Source organism: Microcebus murinus, chromosome 1, assembly GCF_040939455.1.
Source record: "Microcebus murinus isolate Inina chromosome 1, M.murinus_Inina_mat1.0, whole genome shotgun sequence".
Taxonomy (NCBI): Eukaryota; Metazoa; Chordata; class Mammalia; order Primates; family Cheirogaleidae; genus Microcebus; species Microcebus murinus.
Window position 1 is genome coordinate 67,560,044 of NC_134104.1, and position 22,939 is coordinate 67,582,982.

The 22,939-nt window shown below is 38.2% G+C and overlaps 1 protein-coding gene across 3 annotated transcripts in view; it reads left to right on the top strand.

Annotated features, from left to right (window-relative positions):
* The window catches only part of DRC9 (dynein regulatory complex subunit 9), a 68,669-nt gene that overhangs the window by 30,566 nt on the left and 15,164 nt on the right, over positions 1-22,939 (top strand). For all 3 annotated transcript variants that reach the window (XM_012780414.2, XM_012780413.3, XM_012780416.2), the window contains exon 6: positions 7,789-7,870. In XM_012780414.2, the coding sequence (XP_012635868.1) occupies positions 7,789-7,870 (82 nt within the window). The remainder of the gene's footprint in view (positions 1-7,788; positions 7,871-22,939) is intronic.

The window sequence follows — 22,939 nt, forward strand, 5'->3', positions numbered from 1 at the left end:
AAAAAAAAAAAAAGAAAAAAGAAAAAAACATACAGCTATTTAAAAATATGAATTAGAGCTATATGATTGACCTGGAGGGATGTCCATTATATATAGATAAGTGAAAAAGTAGTTATAGTATGCTTTTTAATTTAAAAATATGCTCATTCATATGAGTATAAGAAAGAGAAAGATGTGGAAGGATATATATCAAAAGGTTAATATTGGTTACCTAATAGGAGTGAAATTGGGGGAGAAAAGAAAGGTGGCATATTGTCCACTTTTTTTCTTGTACATTCCTATTCTGTTTTGAAATATTATAATATACATTTATTATTTCATAATTTTAAAAAAGTTAAGTAAGAAAAGTAAATAAGAAATGTATGTGCCATTCCAGAGGAGGGAGAAAATAGTCTAATACTCAATATATACAGTTTACTAGTGATTGATTTCATCTATATGATTATCTATTTGTAATAATTTCTTTTTTTATTTTTCTTCCAATTATGTATCAATTGGGATTTATTTAAATTATAAAATTATACCTAGATTTAGACAAACCAATGATAAACAGTGGTTAGTATTTTAAGTATTACATGATTGGTACTTTTAAAGTTATGTAGAGTTTGGTGATAGGTATAAGACAGACAAGATTTTCTATTTAATTTTTTATAAGAACTTTATTGAGATATAATTAACATATTGTTACAGAAAAAATTATTCTCACACTTGTTTAAATAAGGAAGACTTTATTCAAGACTATTTCTATAGGTTTTGAAACTATAGAATAGTTTTGCAATAGAGGAGAGAGATTTGGCTCAACTCTAAATACAGCAAAGACAGCTGGGACTTAAAGCCAACTAGCAGAGTGAGGGAGTCAGTGAATGGAAAGTTACTAAGAGGACAGAAACAACAAAGATAGGAGGATTGTTGCTAAACTATTAATACTTAACAGGATTCTTTTTTTTTTTTTTTTTTTTTTTATTTATTTTTTGAGACGGAGTCTTACTTCTGTTTCCTGGGCTAGAGTGCCGTGGCGTCAGCTTAGCTTACAGCAACCTCAAACTCCTGGGCTCAAGTAATCCTCCTGCCTCAGCCTCCCAAGTAGCTGGGACTACAGGCATGCACCACCATGCCTGGCTAATTTTTTTTATATGTATATATGTATTTGGTTAGCCAATTAATTTCTTTCTATTTATAATAGAGAGAGGGTCTCCCTTTTGCTAAGGCTGGTCTCAAACTCCTGACCTTGAGCAATCCACCCGCCTCGGCCTCCCAGAGTGCTAGGATTACAGGTGTAAGCCACCACCCCTGGCCAACAGGATTCTTGCTTAAGGCAGGCCAAGGATTTAGACATTAGGGTGAGGGATGAGGAATTTGATCAGATATATGGGATGATTAGATATTGAGGGTGGAAGATTCTCTTTAAATTGACTTAGCATTTTAAATAAATAAATACATCGATTTATAAACACACCAACTTATCGGGATTCTTTCTGAAACTGGGCAATGTAGGCCTGGCAGGGATGGAGGAGAGGGGAGCCAAGGTCTAGGCATAGTAGAGAAAAGAGTCCAGAAGAGCATGATTAAAGTTTGATCAAGGAAGAGAGTCTCCGTCAACACATGAAATTCATCATTTTAAGCTGAGCTATACAGTTCAGTGGTTTTTGGTATATTCACTGAGTTGTGCAACCATTACCACTATCCAATTCCAGAACATTTCACCATCACGAAAACGGAACTCCGTACTCATTAGTGGTCACTCTCCATCCCTTTATCTTAGCCTCTTTTTTAAAAAATTGATTTCTAGTTTTATTCCATTATGGTCAGAATAGGTACTTGATATGATTTCTACTTTTTAAAATTTGTGGAGACTTGTTTTGTAGTCTAAGATATGGTCCACTCTGGAAAATATTCCATGTGCTGATGAAAAGAATGTGTATTCTCTGCCATTGGTAAAATGTTCTGTAAATGTCAATCAGGCCTGTTTGTCTCTAGTGTGCAGTTTATTTTTTTATTTTTATTTTTTTTGAGACAGAGTCTCAATTTATTGCCCAGGCTAGAGTGAGTGCTGTGGTGTCAGCCTCGCTCACAGCAACCTCAAACTCCTGGGCTCAAGCAATCCTTCTGCCTCAGCCTCCCGAGTAGCTGGGACTACAGGCATGCGCCACCATGCCTGGCTAATTTTTTTCTATATATATTAGTTGGCCAATTAATTTCTTTCTATTTTTAGTAGACACAGTGTCTTGCTCTTGCTCAGGCTGGTTTCGAACTCCTGACCTTGAGCGATCTGCCCACCATGGCCTCCCAGAGAGCTAGGATTACAGGTGTGAGCCACTGCACTCCACCATCTAGTGTGCAGTTTAACTCCAATGTTTCTTTGTTCCTGTTTGGATGATCTGTCCATTACTAAGAGTGGGGTAAAGAAGTCCCCTACTATAATAGGATATTGTAGTCTATCTCTCCCTTTAGATCTGTTAATGGTTGCTTTCTATATTTGGGAGTGCTGGTGTTGGGTGTGTAACAATTTATGATTGTTATATCCTCTTGCTGAATTGACCCTTTTATCATTAGATAATGACTTTGTTTTTGCCTTTTATTTACAGTTTTTGTTTTATAGTCATTTTATCTAATAAAATAATAGCTACTTCTGCTCTTTTTTGGTTTCCAATTGCATGGAATATTATTTTTTCTACCCCTTCACTTTCAGTCCATGTGTGTCTTTATATGTGAAGTGGGTTTCTTGCAGGTAGCATAGCATTGGGGAACCAGCCTCTTTCGTTAGTTTTAAATGAAACTTATCTTGGTGGCAGCTGTCTTCACTATATTATAAAATTTTACAAAACAATAAGAAAAACACCAATGTGTAAATAGAACAATGGATAAAAGTTAGGTATAATGGGTGATTCTTGGAAAAGCCCCACATGGAGCCTGCATGAAATTTTTCCTTCTTCCAGCAGCGCAGGGTGTTTAAGACATGCTTAAAGAATGCATTGTTCCTGTGAGATATGTGCTTATCTGTCCTGGAGGAAAAATTAATAACATGTAAAAATCTTCTGTTTAAACTCCCTTTGTTTAGGAATCCTTTTTACTTATTCTTTTAATATGTATCCCTCTTCAATGTCATTCAGGGGAGATAGGCCACTTTGTTTTTCACAGCAAAAGAAAGTTATGTGGGACTATACCAGGGATTAAGGCCTTTTGAGATTTTTGTCAAAGGGGCAAGATTCATCTGGTATAAGTTTCATTCATCATGGTCACTCAGCCTCTCACTCAGAAAGGCATGCCGGAGCCAGAACAGCCTCTGCTTGCTGAAGCTATAGTCTCAAAGCTTCTTATAGGAACTCAGCTTCAGACCACAGGTCACTTCTGTCATTGGCCCCTAATAATGTACAAGCCATACCAGGACTATTCCCATCTCGTGACAATATCTATTTCCATCTTGTGGCAATAAGTGAACATGATGTAGATACTGTTAAATAAAATTTATGGGGAAATTGTTGTTTTGGACTGAGCTCCTTCACTAGGTCTCAACAGAATAGACCAAAACAGAATGGAGTCACTTCTGCTAGGTGCCATATATAATCAAAGAGAACTTTAAAACAAGGCAGTTTTCCAGAAAACAGGAAATTCACAGCAACCAAATCAGAAGGGTCCTAGTCAACCTGAGCTGGCATGGTAAGAAGGCTTCTGCTGCTTTAACCCTACAAGGAAAATAACTGAAATAACCAATCTACTTCTTCTGAAAATATCTTTTTCTGTTCTTACACTTTGTTAGTAGTTTGGGTACAGATTTGTGTATTAAAACTCATCTTGAAGGCAATGCTCCACACTAACTTCTACTTTCTACCATTGCCACTGAGAAGTCTGATTTTAATTTTTGTTCCTTTACATGTGATCTATTCCTCCCACCTTTGGAATCTTTTAGGATCTTCTCTTTATCCCTAGTTATATAAATTTTATAATAATATGATTTTGGGTAAGTCTTTTTAAACTTACAGTGTTGGGTAATCAGTGGCTCTTTGCAGTCTAGAGGGACATGTTCTTCAGTTTTTCTGTATTATTTCTTTGATAATTTTATCCCTTCATTTCTGTTTGTTCTTTCTGGAGCTCGTTTTAGATGTTGAACCTGTGGTGATTGAGCCTAAATTTTTCTTATACTTTCTTGTTTATTTACCATCTGCATTGTTTTTGTTCTGTTCTTAGAGAGATTTCCTTAACTTTTTAAAAATTTTATGCTAACGTTTATTTTTGTTGTTGTTTTTTCTTCTTCTTCTTCTTCTTTTTTTTTTTTTTTTGAGACAGTCTCACTCTGTTGCCTGGGCTAGAGTGCCATGGTGTCAGCCTAGCTCATAGCAACCTCAAACTCCTGGCCTCAAGTGATTCTCCTGCCTCACTCTCCTGGGTAGCTGGGATTATAGGCACTCTCCATGTTGCCCAGCTATTTTTTTCTATTTTTAGTTGTTTGGCTAACTTCTTTCTATTTATAGTAGAGATGGGGTTTCACTCTTGCTCAGGCTGGTCTCGAACTCCTGAGCTCAAGCAATCCTCCCGCCTCAGCCTCTTAAGAGTGCTAGGATTACAGATGTGAGCCACTGTGCCCGGCCTATTTCTAAGAGCTCTTTCTTCATTGAGTTTTTCATCTTTTATAGCATCCTTTTCTTGTTTCATTAATGTAATATTTTCTTGTATGACTCTGAGAATATTAATTGTAGTTGCCATTTTTTTTAAGTTATCTTCTATTCCTTGTATTGTCTCTCTTTTCTCTGAGTTACTCCCCCCCCCAGTTTGTTTAGTTTCTGTTTTTAATGTTAGATAAATTCTTTAAATGTTTGGTTATCTTTGGTTGTCCATTTGTATTTAAGAGTGAAGCACTGAGAAGCTGTTGGTGCTCTGTACATGTGGAAAGTGCTTCACTATAGAATGGCTGGGCAGAATTATAGATCTTTTCCCTTGATTTAGTCAGAATTCTCAGAGGAGACTATGCCAATCTTCAGCTAGGGTGGGTCAGGAGCAGTTAAGAAATAAGAGTTATTCTCTGTAATTATTCTCTGACTACTCATGTATTGTGAGCTAGCCAAGGGAAAGAGATTGGGGAAATTCACCATTCAGTAAACAGAATTTTATTCAGTCCCCTGTTTTTAGCATGGCCTTTTATCTCCACCTTCCACTGTATCTAGTATCTCCAAGTCCAGATAACCTTATTCAACCATTCCAGGAAACATAGGCAAAACTAACAAAAACCCATATCTCCCAAGATGAGGAAAGGTAGTTGCCAGACCACAAGGGTAGGGGATGGGAATCAAAAGGTCATACTGTTCCTTTGTCATACTTTCAACCAAGCCACTTCTATTTAGCCCTATACCATACTTCTGCCTTCAAATATGCCTGGGGCCTCCATGTGCTGAGCTTTTCTTGGGTCTACAGCTTGATTCAGTTTTCTTCTTCTTGGCTTCTCATTCTGTATACATTGAGATTTCATTTTTCTCTTTTCTGCTTTATGTCTTATTTTGTTGACTTCTCTCATCTGCATTGTTTCTTCTCCCAATCTCTTTGAATTTGTAGGTTTATACCATTTATTACTCCTTTCATATTATTTCAGTATGGTTTCAAGAGGGAACAGAAATACATGCATGTATTCAACTGCTAAATGAAAAGAGAAAGTGTGTATAATTATATTAACTGAAAAAATTAGGGTAAAAATTATATATGTTATATAATTCCAGTGTTGTAAAAGAAAAATCACAGTGTGTATTGATTGGAAGGAAATATAATAACATTTCAACCATGGTTAACTCTAGATAGTAGGATTGTAATAGAGTAGTCGCCCTTCTTCCCATAGATATGAAGGGTAATACTGACCGGGGGGGAAATATGTAAAAGAAGAAATGGCTTGAAAAAAATGGCAAAAATGTTTTCTATCTCTCTAAAACATCCCCTACTCCTTTTGGAGAACTAGGACCTATATCCTTGCCTCAGGCCAGTGGTCAGGAGGGGCAGGGGAGTATCCTTTGTTCTCTGTGCCACAGAAAATGGTATTAATCCAGGTGGAGATCATGAGATTGTTTTAGCTGCAGATGGGATTGATTAGAACCTTTAAAAACTCTGTACTTCTGCTCAGCAGGATGCTGGTACTTTGAGATGGGAGTCTGACAGCCTCCTCATTTGCTGGCAAATTAATAAACTCCTCTTTCCTTCTTCTCAGACTACTTGTCCTGGTTCTTCTGATGGGACCTTTGAGACAAGTACTAAACTTTCAGTAATAGGATTATGGGTGGTTTTTATTTTTCTTCATACTCTTTTTACATTTGCTAGGTTTTCTAAAATGGGCATATATTACTTTTATTTATCTCATATAAATAACATTTGTTTGTTTAAATGAACCTGTCCTTGGGATATTGAATTTAACAATAGAGAGAAGTATTTATTCTACATCCTTCTTATCTGTTTCTTGTGATCTGTAAATGGGAATACATAATCTATAATTTGTTTTGGCAATGACAATCTCAAGATTCTAATTAAGTACATACTTTTAAAAATTCCTGAGTAAAAATCCTTACCTAGATACAGTTTACTGATAAGCATTTTTGGTGATTGTTTTGTTTATTCTTATATTATTTTACATTTTGTTTGTTTGTTTTAAACCTAAATAATGGGTTTGCTGGGCAGAGCATAATGGCTAATTCCTGTAATCCTAGCACTTCAGGAGGCCTAGGCAGGAGGATCACTTGAGCCCAGAAGTTCGAAGCTGCGGTGATCTATGATGACACCACTGCATTCTAGCCTGGGCAACAGAGGGAGACTCTGTCTCAAAAAATAAAGAAATAAAATTATTAATAATAATGGAATTTCTGGAGACAAACAGAATTCTCTGTTTCTCTGAGGAACAGTAACATAAAGTAGTTAAGTTCTCAGACAGTGCTGAGTTTGAACCCCATTGTGCCATTTACTGTTTGTCTTCTGAGACATAGATGCCAAGATGGGATTATTCATGCAAAGATTTTATCAGGGGAAACACTGTTCAAGAGAAAACGGGGAGGAAAACTTCAGACCTAATGCAAGACTAACTCAAGGAGGAAGGGGAAGGTTGGGTAGAAGAGAATGCTGTGCAGGCTAAGGATAAGATTTGTCAAGGTCATTGGGGAGCCAAAGTCAACCATCAAAGAAGTCCTGACTCTCTCAGAAGGGCCTGCCCTAGTATCTCGGCCACACTCAGTAACTGGGTGGGAGCAGTCTATGGGAAGCGTGGCCTCAGGACACACACAGTGAAGGATCTCAGAGCCTGGAAGCTGGGACCCTTGTTCGATTATGCTTCCTATGGTTGAAGGTCTGTGAGGCATATTCTTATGCCCACAACAAATTACCTCAGCTCTCTAAAACACATTTTCCTCATCTGTAAAATAGGGATGATAATAGACTACCTCATAAGGTTATTATTAGGTAAGAATATGTAATTAAAGTGCTCAAAATAGGAAGGATTCTTTTTTTCTCTTCTTGTGCCTCTTCACTTGTTCTCAGCAACATCTAATTTATATGCAACACTGATAAGCCAGATTACATCTTCCTCCAATTTATTAAAACAGTCTTTTAAAAAGTGTTACTGAAAATGTGTTCCATGGACTAGCATTATTAGTATCACCTGGGAACTTATTAGAAATGCAAACTTCAGGGCCCTGTCTGAAACCTCCCAAACCAAATTCCCTAGTGGTAGAGCCCAGGAATCTGTTTTTTTAATGTGTAGATGATCCTTATACACAGTAAGGTTTGAGAAGCACTGCTGTAAACACAAATCACTCTTATTTCTTCTAGGGAGGAAAATGGAAAAAAAAAGATAAAATTTCTTCAAAAACAGCTACTTAATGCCAAAAAAGAATGGCAATTTGAAGCACAGGTAAGAATACCTGCATAACACCAAAAGTTACTGAGCTAAAACAGCTATTTAGAAGACATCTTTTTCAAGCAGAGAAAAGTTATGTATGAAAGATTGTTGTTTCTCCTGGGGTGTCTATACTGTTAAAAACATAAAAGAGAGTAACTAGAGAACTGACCTGGGTTGTACAAGTCTGTCCACAATAGAGCTTTGGGAGACCCCACCCTCTGAGCTCTCAGCCTGTTCTTATCCTTACATGCCACCCCCACACACCACCCACTCCTTCCCTATTTGAGATCTTGTCTTAGGCAGTCTCTTGTATTCTAACATCCCAGATAGGAAAGTCTATTACTAGAGACAACATTAAGCATATTACAAACCTTCTTATACATGGTAGTTAGGTTTAGTAATGCCATTTTATTTTTTTATTTTTTTTTTTATTTTTTTTTTTTTTTGAGACAGAGTCTCGCTTTGTTGTCCAGGCCAGAGTGAGTGCCGTGGCGTCAGCCTAGCTCACAGCAACCTCAAACTCCTGGGCTCGAGTGATCCTTCTGCCTCAGCCTCCCGAGTAGCTGGGACTACAGGCATGCGCCACCATGCCCGGCTAATTTTTTTATATATATATATCAGTTGGCCAATTAATTTCTTTCTATTTATAGTAGAGACGGGGTCTCGCTCTTGCTCAGGCTGGTTTTGAACTCCTGACCTTGAGCAATCCGCCCGCCTCGGCCTCCCAAGAGCTAGGATTACAGGCGTGAGCCACAGCGCCCGGCCAGTAATGCCATTTTAATTGTATCTCAAGTACAAAGTGGATTTAAACTAGAAACTAGCTCTAGTAGGATGACTAACATCTCTTCCACTAGTGGCTTTGAAAGTTACAGACAGCCTTTCATTGACTAGCTATTTGGACAATTGTATGCTTCAGAGCAGGGAATCTTCATTATTCCATACATAAACATTAGAAGAATATTTTAAAAATATATTTGGAAGAATTTTTTCAAAAGGTCACTAGTCTTTTTTTCAAGATCTTATCTTTAAGTCTTCCAAAGAAATTGTTTAACACCCCTTCTTGTTTTTTGTTTTTTTTTTTTCTTTCAAGGAGCATCTTTGCATCCTTCTTGTTTTTTATTTGCCAATTATAGAGTTCCTCTGGTATTGTTCTTGACATCATTATCTTTTTTTTTTCTTGAGACAGAGTCTCGCTTTGTTGCCCAGGCTAGAGTGAGTGCCGTGGCGTCAGCCTAGTTCACAGCAACCTCAAACTCCTGGGCTCAAGCAATCCTCTTGCCTCAGCCTCCCGAGTAGCTGGGACTACAGGCATGCCCAGCTAATTTTTTCTATATATATTAGTTGGCCAATTAACTTCTTTGTATTTATAGTAGAGACGGGTCTTGCTCTTGCTCAGGCTGGTTTCGAACTCCTGACCTTGAGCAATCCACCCGCCTCAGCCTCCCAGAGAGCTAGGATTACAGGCGTGAGCCACTACGCCCAGCAGACATCATTATCTTTATTAGCCCTCTACTTATAGCTTATATTTTTTGAAAACCATTTTACCCCCTCTGGGAAGCTTCACAAACACCAGTTTGTGCTTAAGTTTTCTCTCTAATGAACAGAGTTTTTCTAGCTTTTTTCCCTGAAAAACTCTCCTATAATTTAAAAATTCCTCTTGATTGCTTAAAGCCCAGGGGTTCAAGGTTGCAGTGAGTTGTGATTGTGCCACTGTACTCCAGCCTGGGCAGTCCTCCAGTGAGAACCCATTTCAAAAAAAATATTTTTTCATTAAAAAAATTCCTCTTGGCCGGACGTGGTGGCTCACACCTGTAATCCTAGCACTCTGGGAGGCCGAAGTGGGCAGATTGCTTGAGGTCAGGAGTTCTAAACCAGCCTGAGCAAGAGTGAGACCCTGTGTCTACTATAAATAGAAAGAACTTAATTGGTCAACTAATATATATAGAAAAACTTAGCCGGGCATGGTGGCACATGCCTGTAGTCCCAGCTACGCGGGAGGCTGAGGCAGAAGGATTGCTTGAGCCCAGGAGTTGGAGGTTGCTGTGAGCTAGGCTGATGCCATGGCAGTCACTCTAGCCTGGGCAACAAAGCAAGACTCTGTCTCAAAAAAAAAAAAAAAAAAATTCCTCTTAAGATTCTTCCTTTTTAAAATAGAAGATATTTATATTATTCTCCTTTTAAGCCCTCTAAACCAACAGTGTCAAATGAAACCTCAGAGTTAGACTCTGCCAGTTAACCCTCCTATGCTACCATCATGACCATCCTTTTTTCTCTTGCCTCAAACACTGCTGATAATAGAATTTTCCAGACAGCAATGAACACTTGATTCTGAAACTTATTCTCTTGGATTACATCCATTATATTCGGCCACAGTAAAACTAAAGCGGAATGCCACTCAGATATTTTGATCATCAGCAATAAGAATAGGTTAAGAAACTAGGACTAGAAGACCCAAAGCAAGCTTTGGAAGAAAAAATAGCTATCAATATGAAATCAAGTTAAATTCCTAGAGTTTCTAAAAACCAGTAGTCAAGTCAAGTTAGGAAAACAAGAAGATAGGAAGTACATGGACACTAGAGACCTGTGGGTCAGAAAAGATGCCAGCAATTAGGATGGCAGGTTTTTGTGTGTGAAAGGGACAGTGGTAAATTGGATGTGAAGGAACAATTGTTTTAGATACTAGGCAGGAAAAAAAAGTCACAAAGGAAAAATATCAGGTTGCTGTCAGGCTACTGAACATAAGCATACAAAATGAGATAACAGTGGAGCAGCATTTTCATGAAACTAGTGGGAAAAAACAGAGAGAACCAAAGCATGGTGGCTCATGCCTATAATCCTAGCACTCTGGGAGGCTGAGGCAGGAGGATCCTTTGAGGTGTCAGGAGTTCAGGCCCAGCCTGAGCAAGAGGGAGACCCATCTCTACTAAAAATAGAAAAAATTAGCTGGGTGTGGTGGTATGCACCTGTAGTCCCAGCTACTTGGGAGGCTGAGGCAGGAGCGCAGGAGTTTAAGGTTGTGGTGAGCTATGATGATGCCACTGCTCTCCAGCTTGGGTGACAGAGTGAGACTCTGTCTCACAAAAAAAAAAAAAAAAAAAGAGAGAGAGAATCAAAATCTATGTATAAAAAAATCTATTTATCTTTTTCATACATCAGCAACAGACTTTGAAAACAAAACTGAAAATATTGTTATTTACAATAGCATCAAAAATATCAAATACCCAGCATTGAATCCAGCAGTAGCAACAATAACAACAATAAAATATGTAGGGCTTCTTTGCAGAAACCTATAAAATAATTTTGAAAAATTAAATAATACTTAAATAATTAGAGAGATGTACTATGTTTGTGGATTGTAAGACTCAGTATTATAGATATGTCAATTCTCCCACAGTTGGTCTATAAATTAATTCAATCTCAAAATTGATTGAAATTTTATTTATTTATTCATTTATTTTTGAGAAGCTTGACAAACTGATTCTAAGATTTGTACAGAAATGCTAAGGGCTAAAAATAGTCAAGACAGTATTGAAGAAGAACAAGGTAGAAGGACTTGCTTTCTTGAATTGTTAGAATTGTTATAAAGTGGCACTAATTAAAACAGTGTATACTGATGCAAGAATTGACAAATTGAGCAATGGAACAGAATATGAAGAGAGCCATTGTAGATGTGTGGCAAGGATAGCACCACAGTGCAGTTTTTTTTTGTTTGTTTTTTTTTTGAGACAGAGTCTCGCTTTGTTGCCTAGGCTAGAGTGAGTGCCGTGGCGTCAGCCTAGCTCACAGCAACCTCAAACTCGTGGGCTCAAGCAATCCTTCTGCCTCAGCCTCCCAAGTAGCTGGGACTACAGGCATGAGCCACCATGCCCGGCTAATTTTTTCTATATATATTAGTTGGCCAATTAGTTTCTTTCTATTTATAGTAGAGACTGGGTCTCGCTCTTGCTCAGGCTGGTTTCGAACTCCCGACCTCGAGCAATCCGCCCGCCTCAGCCTCCCAGAGAGCTAGGATTACAGGCGTGAGCCACCGCGCCTGGCCCACAGTGCAGTTTTAATAAATGATGCTAAAGAAATTGGATACCTCCAGTCTACTTGTTCACTCTAAGAAAAAAATAAAAAAGTAAAAAAAAAAAAAAAGAAATTGGATACCTATATGGAAAGAAATTAAACTTCACTCTGACCTAACACCATACACAAAAAGTCACTTCCATATGAGTATAGATCTAAATGGATAAGTGTAGATCTAAATTTTAGGCTAAAGCATAATATTTCTAGATAATATAGAAGACTATCATCTTGACTTTGGGTAGGGAAAGAATTTTTTTTTTTTTTTTTTTTTTTTTTTTTTTTTTTTTTTTGAGACAGAGTCTCACTTTGTTGCCCAGGCTAGAGTGAGTGCCGTGGCGTCAGCCTGGCTCACAGCAACCTCAATCTCCGGGGCTCAGTGATCCTACTGCCTCAGCCTCCCGAGTAGCTGGGACTACAGGCATGCGCCACCATGCCCGGCTAATTTTTTGTATATATATTTTTAGTTGGTCAATTAATTTCTTTCTATTTTTGGTAGAGACGGGGTCTCGCTCAGGCTGGTTTCGAACTCCTGACCTTGAGCAATCCGCCCTCCTCGGCCTCCCAAAGTGCTAGGATTACAGGCGTGAGCCACCACGCCCGGCCGGGAAAGAATTTTTACACAGGCTACAAATGGTACAAATTACAGAGGAAGAGGTTGATAAATTTGACTACATTAAAATTAAAAGCTTATGTTCATCAAAAGATACCAGTAAGTAAGAAAAAGACCAAGCCACAACATGGGAGAAGTTATTTACAACATATAATGAACAAAGGCTTGTATCCAGAATATGTAGAGAACTCTACAAATTAATGAGAAAGGGACAGACACCTAATGGAAAAATGAGCAAGAGAGTGAATAGGCACTTCAAAAAGAGGATGTCCAGGCCGGGCTTGGTGGCTCACGCCTGTAATCCTAGCACTCTGGGAGGCGGAAGCTTGTGGATTGCTCGAGGTCAGGAGTTCGAAACCAGCCTGAGCAAGAGCAAGATCCCGTCTCTACTATAAATAGAAAGAAAATTAATTGGCCAACTAATATATATAGAAAAAATTAGCCGGGCATGGTGGCACATGCCTGTAGTCCCAGCTACTCGGGAGGCTGAGGCAGAAGGATTGCTTGAGTCCAGGAGTCTGAGGTTGCTATGAGCTAGGCTGATGCCACGGCACTCAAAAAAGAGGATGTCCAACTGGCTAATCAGCATGTGAAAGTGTGTTCCACCTAAACTATCATCAGGGAAATGCAAATTGAAAACATATGTGACATAGTTATAGTATCATTAGAATAGATAATTTATGATAAAAAATGGTGACAATATAAAATAATGGGAATTCTAATACACTATACTGGTCCTACCACTCTGGAAAAATTTGACATTATCAAAGTTAAAAGATATGCATACCTTATTACCCAGCAGTTCAACCCAATACAATGTGTGCATGTGTGTGCATGAAGAATTATGTACAAAAATGATCAATACAGCATTATTTTCATAGCTCATAAATGGAAATAACCAAAATGGTTATTTTATATTATGGTATATACATACCATAGAATACTATACTTCAGTTAAAATTACCACATCCTGAACATAATGTGGAACAAAGTAGTCTAGACACACACAAAAAACATACTGAATATGATCCCAGTTTTAGAAAGTTCAAAAAACTAAACTATAGTTTTAGGGATAAATGCTTAAATTGTAAACTATAAAGAAAATTACCATAAAATTAAGGATACTAGATACTTTTGGGGAAGAGAGAGAAGGTAGTGATTGAGAAAGGGTATGTGGGAGTTCAGGAGAGCTCACGTCAATCCTGTTTCTTATTCTGGGATTACTTTGTTAACTGGAAATTACTTTATAAATGAGACATATATCTATGTTTGTGTACTTTTTATAACATATGTCTGTATTCACACACACAGAGTTACAAAAAAGTAATTACATGTATATTGTATGTTAGAATAAAATACAAGGTGTTATGGATATATAGAGGAAGGAGCTTTAACTAAGGCTAGTGAGTAAGGGAAGTCCACACTATAGAAATATATATGTAAGCTGAGACTCAGAGGATATCTACAAGTTAGCCAGGTGGAGAGGAGAAGAATATTTTAGGCACAGAGAACAGAAAAACATATTTAAAAAATTTATTGTGTCCGGGCGTGGTGGCTCACGCCTGTAATCCTAGCACTCTGGGAGGCCGAGGCGGAAGGATTGCTTGAGCTCAAGAGTTCGAGACCAGCCTGAGCAAGAGCGAGACCCTGTCTCTACTATAAACAGAAAGAAACTAGCCAAACAACTAAAAATAGAAAAAATTAGCCGGGCACGGTGGCATGTGCCTGTAGTCCCAGCAACTTGGGAAGCTAAGGCAGGAGGATCGCTTGAGCCCAGGAGTTTTTGAGGTTGCTGGGCTGAACACCATGGCACTCTAGCCCAGGCAACAGAGTGAGCCTCTGTCTCAAAAAGAAAACACAAAAAACAATTTATTGTTATGTCTGCCTGATGAATTGATTCTTTTATCATAATAAACCATTCCTCTTTATGTACGATAATACTCCTTGTCTTAAAGTCTATCTTATCTTATATGTCATTCCTTTCTTCTTATGCTTACTGTTTGCATGACATATCTTTTTCTACTCATTTACTTTTTTTATTTCAAAATATTAAGGAATTTATTCAGATAAGATTTTAACTTTTTATGAAATTTTGTATGGAATCTTAACTGTTTGCTTCTTTTTTTTATTTCAAAATATTAGAGGGTACAAATGTTTTTGTTACATGGATACACTGTATAAATTCTGAAGTCAGGGCTTTCAGTGTGCCTGTCAGCAGGACAGTGTTGATTGTGTCCAATAGGTAAGTTTTTATCCCTCCATTACCTCCCATTCTACCCCCTTCTTTGGTTTCTAATGTCCTTTATGTCTCTTTGTGCCTGTGTATACCCATCATTTAGCTCCCACTTATTTTCCATTCCTGAGATACTTCCCCTAGAATAATGGCCTCCAGTTCCATCCATATTGCTACAAAAGACATTATTTCATTCCTTTTTATGTCTGAGCAGTACTCCATGATATGTGTGTGTGTGTATACATACATACATACACACCACATTTTCTTTATCCACTCATGAAGTGATGGGCACTTAGGTTCATTCCTTATCTTTGCAGTAGTGAATTGAGCTGTGGTAAACATTTGAGTGCAGGTGTCTTTGTCATAAAATGATTTCCTTTGGGTAGTGGGATTGCTGGATCAAATGGTAGATCTACTTTTTGCTCTTTGGGGGATCTCCATACTGTTTTCCATAGGGGTTATACTAGTTTGCAGCTCCATCAAAAGTGTATAAGCATTCCTTTTTCTCTGCATCCATGCCAACATCTATTGTTTTTTACTTTTTAATGGCCATTCTGAGAGGGGTAAGGTGGTATCATTTACTTTTTTTTTTTTTTTTTTGAGACAGAGTCTCGCTTTCTTGCCTAGGCTAGAGTGAGTGCCATGGCGTCAGCCTAGCTCACAGCAACCTCAAACTCCTGGGCTCAAGCAATCCTCCTGCCTCAGCCTCCCGAGTAGCTGGGACTACAGGCACGAGCCACCATGCCCGACTGATTTTTATATTATATATATTAGTTGGCCAATTAATTTCTTTCTATTTTTATGGTAGAGACGGGGTCTCGCTCAGGCTGGTTTTGAACTCCTGACCTTGAGCAATCCGCCCGCCTCGGCCTCCCAGAGTGCTAGGATTACAGGCGTGAGCCACCGCGCCCGGCCTCATTTACTTTTAAACTATCAATTCATGTCTTTTATTTTATTGTCTGTCTTGTCTGGTTTTCTTCTTTTCCCCTATTTTAGTTTATTTGATTTTTAGAATATTTATATTTTAATTTATCTATTGGATTTTTATCTATACATATTTTCTTTTCTTTCTTCTTTCTTTCCTTTCTTTCTTTCTTTCTTTCTTCTTTCTTTCTTTCTTTCTTTCTTTCTTTCTTTCTTTCTTTCTTTCTTTCTTTCTTTCTCTCTCTCTTTCTCTCTCTCTCTCTGTCTCTCTGTCTCTCTCTCTCTCTCTTTCTTTCTTTCTTTTTTTTTTTTAGACAGAGTCTCACTCTGTTGCCCAGGCTAGAGTGCTGTGGCGTCAGCCTAGCTCACAGCAACCTCAAACTCCTGGGCTCAGGCGATCTTCCTGCCTCAGCCTCCTGAGTAGCTAGGACTACAGGCATGCGCCACCATGCCTGGATAATTTTTCTATATATTTTTAATTGGCTAATTAATTTATTTCTATTTTTAGTAGAGATGGGGGTCTCACTCTTGCTCAGGCTGGCCTCGAACTCCTGACCTTGAGTGATCCGCCCGCCTCAGCCTCCCAGAGTGCTAGGATTATAGGCATGAGCCACCATGCCCGGCCCATTTTTTGCTTTAAATGGTTATGTTTTTAAAAATTAAGAGGAAAATAAAAGTCTTATATTTACTTACATATTTATCAAAAGGTTTTCATCTGGTATCATTTCCTTTCAGTCTGAAGAAATTTCTTTACATTTCTTGCCATCCCTGTTTACTCCTAACAAGTCCCCTTAATTTGCTTTTACTTAGAAATGTCTTTAATTGCCTTCAACCTTGAAGAGTATTTTCACTGGGTGTAGAATTCTGGGTCAACAGATTTTTTTCTTTCAGTGCTGAAGGACATCCACTGTCTTTGGTTAAACTTATATTATTTTATATCATATTTTTTTAGAGACAGTCTCATTCTGTCACCCAGGCTGAAGTGCAGTGGCTCAGTCATAGCTCACTATAACCTGGTACTCCTAGGCTCTAGTAATCTTCCCACCTTGGCCTCCCAAAGTACTGGGATTACAGGCATGAGTCACCATACCCAGCCTTAGTTTCTTGTGAAGATAGTGGTTATTCAAATCATTGTTCCTCTGTATATGATGTGTGTGTGATTTTATTTGTTCGTTTTTGAGACAAGGTCTCCTTCTGTCACCAGGCTAGAGTGCAGTGGCATCATCATAGTTTATTACAACCTCAAACTCCTGGGCTCAAGTGGTCCTCCTGCCTCAGCCTCCTGAGTAGCTGAGACTACAGGCATGGGCCCTGATGCCTGGCTAATTTTTCTATTTTTAGTAGAGATAAGGTCTCGCTCTTGCTCAGGCTGGTTTCAAACTCCAGAGCTCAAGCAATCCTCCTGCTTCAGCCTCTGAGAGTGCTATGATTACAAGTGTGAGCTATCGTACCTGGCCTCAGCCATTATTCTTAAACTTTTTTTTTGTGTGGTAAAATACATATAACATAAAATTTACCATGTTAACCATTTTTAAGTGTGTCATTTAGTGGTATTAAGTATACTGACATTGTTGTACAATCATTACCATATCCATATCTCCAAAACTCTTTCCATCTTGCAAAACTGAAACTCTCTACCTATTAACCCCTCCATTCTCTCTCCCTCCAGCCCCTGGCAACCACTATTCTGCTTTTTGTCTCAATGATTTTGACTACTCTAGGTACCTCATATAAGTGGAATCATATGGTATTTGTGTTTTGTGACTGTGAGCCATTATTTTTTCACTTTATTTTCAGCTTTATTTGCTCTTACGTCTCCTAGTGGAACTCCAGTTACCTCTATTTTGGACCTTTTGATGTTGAGCTGCAGGTCCCTCTGTTCATCAAAAAATTTTTTTTCACTTTGTTCATCAGATTGAATAATTTCTATTGCCCTGTCTTCAAGTTCATTGAATCTTTCCTCTGCCATCTCCACTCTGCTGTTAAGTCTATCTAAATACATTTTTTGTTTTAAATAATATATTTTTCAGTTTTAGAATTTGCTTTTAGTTCTTCTTTGTAGTTTCTATTTCTGTGCTGAGATTTCCCGCCTTTTTATTTATTATGAGCACATTTTTTCTTTACTTCATTGAGCTTTGTAGAAAATCCTTGTTTGCTAATTCCAACATTTGGGTATTTCAAGGTCAATCTCTGTTGATTGTCTGTTCTCTGAGAATGGTCCAGTTTTCTTCAATGTGGAGTAATTTTGGAATGTGTTTGGATAATGTGGATGTTATGTTGTAGAGGCTGTATATTCTGCTCTATAACCCCCCCCCAAGCATATTGTCATTTTTGTTTTAGCAGATACTTAACGGTTAAATTTAAGCTAAAAACTCTCTCTTACCTACAGTGGGCAGCAGCTCAAATATCAGTTCAGTTCTTTTATCCTTAGCAGAGCTCCCTGCATTCTTACTGACACTGTGTGGTTCAAGAGTCAGCCAGACATTTGTATAGAGTTTATGCACAGAATTTGGAGTTTCCTTTCTCTGGTTCAGGATTATTTCCTTCCTTTCAGTATTATTCATTTACTTTTCAAATGCTGTGATTGCCCCTGAATCTGTTTCCTGGTTCTAAAGTCTAAAAAGACTACTACAGGGTTTTGAATCCAAGTATTAGCTGCTCCATATGTACCCCCTGAACCCCCCACCAAGTGTTGACCGTAGCTTGCTAAAGATCATAGAAATTGAGAAACTCACCCCATGTTGTTGTCTACTCTCCTCTAGATGCCTGATTTTGTACACTCTACAATGTTTTTATATAATTTCCTTTTGTATTATGTCCAGAATTTATAGTTACTGTGTGAGGGTCATTCTGGTAGGAGCTTATCTGCAATAGTGAAAGCAGAACTTCTGAAGATTCAATTAGGAAACAGCTTGAGGTATATAAGGGACTGAAAGAAGACCAGTAGAGCTACTGAAGTTTGGAGAAAAAGGGAGACAGTAGCATGACATGAAGCTAGAATGGGAGCCAGGGAGCAGATTATGGAGGGCCTTATAAGTCATGCTTGTCTGGGCAAGTATCATCAATAGGCACCATATAGGTGGGGGAGGCCCATTATGTAAGAAATCTATGTTGTCATTGGAGGTCAGGGGTGGGGATCATATTGAAAGTCTGAATTTGTAATCTTTGTTTTGTTTGTTAGTGCTACATCTAGTCTGCTCCAAACCCATGGCTTTATGCTGACCCAGAGTTTCTTAAAGCAGTTACCTATACCTCATCATACTGCCTCCTGCATGTACCATAAACCTTTCCAATGCTGGAGCTGCTGCTGAGGTATTTAGTGTTGGGGAGATAATATCACAACAGGAAGCCAAGGAGGAGTTATTTCCTGAGAGAGAGTGAAAAAGAGAGATTTTTTTTTCTCATATATAGAGAATATATTTATTCTCTAAGCTATAGGCCTTAGGCTTCGAGGAGAAAGTTGATTCATAATGAAGAGTTCTTCACCTACTTCAGTTTTGCCATGATAGTTGAAGTCTAGATATAGTGACCATGAAAGATATGATGCTAATCCTAGTCATTTGACTGGTTATAAAAGGAGCCAAAGATCATGAAAATGGATGTCCTGGAATCCTACAATATTATTACAATAGTGACAAGGATTTTCCCAATGGTACTCAGTGATTTTGAATACAAATTGTTGCCTTGTGACTCTTATAGTGCCCTACTTGTATTCTACTGCTTGATGAAGAGCATGTTGCACCTCCTCCTTAGCAGGAGCTAATTGTAAAAATTTATTCCTTAGACTTGGATTCACATGAATGTCAAGACTAGGTGTCCCTAAGCCAAATACAGCACTACTAATTCCTTGCCTTTTGTTGTTCTTTCAGCCTTCCCATTGCCATACATGGTCATTGACTGTAATTTTGGAAAACTCAATGCTGTTCAGGAAGCTTGCCATGATATCTTAAAATGGACCTGAACTACTCCATTCTCCAAGCTATATTTTGTTTTTTTCTCTGGCTACCCTATCATTAACTTTTGCATGTTACCTAGCTTTTTCTCCACTCAGCCCCCCCAGCTTTTTTCACTCTTTGATGAATTTTTTTTTTTTTTTTTGGCCAGATGTAGAATGGGTAACAAAGAGAATAGATTGAGATGAGTATGATCTATTTGCTCCAAAATGGGTTAAAGAATTAAATAAAGATAAAAGGCATGCTTGCTAAATTTGCAAGCTACTCAAAGCTGGTATGTGACAAGGAATAGAAATCAGAATAGCGATTATAGAACACTGAACTGACTCCAACACAAGATGCAAAGGTGAAACTAAAATCCTGATTTTCATTAGAAGAATCTTTTAAGTTGTGAATTGTGAAGACCTAACTTGTCTTCAACAGTTTCGTTAGAGGCTCAGCCAGGTTCTAACATGAGTACCTGAAGTTAGGACCCTACTACTGGTATTTGTAGTAACATCATTTGAGAAGGTACCTGGCTTTTTGTCTTCTCTAGACTTCTTAAAGTCTCCCTTTCACAGTGTTTCTTGTAGTGGCTTGTCATCAGAGTCTTAATAACAATCATGACAATCTATTAATATAAAATATTGTGAAAAGCATTTGGAGTGCTTCCTCTTTGTTTTGATCATGCAATTAGTGGCATTGAATCCTGTTTATACAATAGGGAGAACATACTTCCCTATCCTGTGTTGTGGTTAGACATCTATAATGTTGTATACAGTTTTGAGCATCACATTTAAGAAGGAGTTTACTAGTCATAACATGTAACCAAAATGTTTGTACCCCCATAATTATCCTGAAATAAAAAATAAAAATTAAAAAAAGGAGTTTACTCAGAAGAGATCAGCCAAGATAGTCAGGTGTGTGGAAACTCTATTACAGAAGGAAAGGTAAGAGGAAATTGGTATGATTGACCTGGGAAAGAGAACAGTTCAAATGGAAATGAAAGCAATGGGTGGAACTAGAAACTGAAACTTTAGAAGTTTAGATTTGATTATGTTTTATCTGTATCTCAGAATGGGAGACTATGTTTAGCCCAGAGTCTATGGACTCTTACAGAATCAGCCAGCCAGTATTCTACATCATAGGCAGACAGACAAATATAAATGTTAACTTAATACAGAACTGTATTTTTTCTGTGGCTTTTATCACTTTAATAGACTACATTCCCATTTGCCCTTTTGCCATCCAATGAAAGGGGCAACCTGAGATGTAGGACAATTTCCAATTTCTTCAGATAGTGGCTTCTAAAATTCCAGGAACTCTCTTCTTTTCCTTCTGTTTAATTATGAAAACAGACACTATCACTGGCAGCCGTTGGCTCACACTACTGCGGCAGCCTTTAAGCCTTATTAACTCTAATTGGTTGATTCCCTCTTTTTATTTCTAAATCATGCTTCTCTGAATTCAAATAACAAGTCCAAAAGTCCAGTTCTGAAGGCAGTTTTGGGATTTGGAAGTAAAGTTTGATGTGCCGTGAAAACCCACAAATATGATGGGTCACTCCATGGACCTTGGTCATGGGGAAAGCTCCAGGCACCGTGGCCAACCAGGATTATAGGTAGTGGTGAAGGGAAATCTTTTCCTAGTGAAAATCATAAAAGAAATTCATGTAACTCAAGACCGTTGGCCTGTAGCCCACTGCTTGTCTGCTGGCTCTTGTCGCACACTGGGGAGATGAGGAAATGGAACAGTACTTCAGGTCACTTACTAGTTTGCCATGATTGTGATTTACCATCACTAGCCTTGTCAGTATTTTACATCTCCTTTTATGTTTCCACACTGTCACCGTGGAGGGCCATAGCAATGTCTGTGCAAAACATCAATAAATGAAAGAACTCAGAGTAACCAGAGGCCCATGGCAACAGCATTAAAACCAGATGCCTTTGGCTTGGCACAGCTGATGTTGTATGAACTTATAAATGGTTATATAATGTAATACCTTCTGTTTATCATAGGCAGAAACTCCTAGAATTTTAACTTTGCATTTATTTTTTTAAATTTATTTTTAATTTAATTAATTTATTTATTGAAACAGAGTCTTGCTCTGTTGTCCACAGTGTCAGCCTAGCTCACAACCACCTCAAACTCCTGGGCTCAAGTATCCTCCTACCTCTGCCACCTGAGTAACTGGGACTACAGGTGTGCACTGCCATGCCTGGAGCATTTTTTTTTTTACTTTATATTTTTGTAGAGACAGGCTTCTCTCTGTTGCCCAGGCTGGTCTTGAACTCCTGGCCTCGAGTGTTCCTCCCACCTCAGCCCCCCAAAGTGCTAGCATTATAGGCATGAGACACCGGTGACCTATGATGCTTTAAGCTATGTTTATTTTTCACTGTGGATGATTTTGACTAATTTCCACTTTGTTTCTCCTTCCAATAGTTACTTAGAACTAATTCCACCCAGCTAATGTGGTAAGATTAAAGGTGGATGGTATTTAGAGAAACACAGATCTCTGATTGAAGCCATGCATTTTTGTTATTAGTTGTATATTTGCTTGTTGTGCTGTCAGGTAACACTGATCACCTATTTGTGAAGTTACTTACACCTTGATTCTTTTCAAACAAATGTTACATCTCTTACTAAAACCTTTCCAGGGATTGCTATGGCACTCATAATGAAATCCAAACTGCTTACTCGTGCCCCTGAGGTCCTGCATGGTTTGTTCTTACCTGCTTCTCCAACTTCATCTTGTCCCACTCTCAGCCCTCACTAGGCTACATCCACCAGAGTTTTCTTTCAGTTCCTGGAATGAATTCAGATCTCGACTAACTCAGGACTTTGACATATACTTTTTCTGTTTTTAGAATTCCTCTTGATCCCATTTTTCATGTGATAGACTTACTTACCCTTCAGGTATCAGATTAAACATTGGTTTCTCAGAGAATCCTTCTTAGACAGTGCAATCTAATGTAGGTCTCCCTTGTTATTTTCTCCCATAACCTGTTGTCCTTGTTTTTCCTATAATTTTGCACAATTTAAAAAAGTTTACATATATTTGTTTCCTTTTAACCACATTTCTCCCATTAGACTATAAGCTCTATGAGGGCAGGGATTGTGTCTATTTAGATCTCCACTATTTACCTAGTGCCTAGCTTAATGCCTAGTACTGAATACATAATTTTTTTTTTTTTTGAGACAGAATCTTACTTTGTTGCCCAGGCTAGAGTGAGTGCCATGGTGTCAACCTAGCTCACAGCAACCTCAAACTCCTGGGCTCAAACAATCCTTCTGCCTCAGCCTCCTGAGTA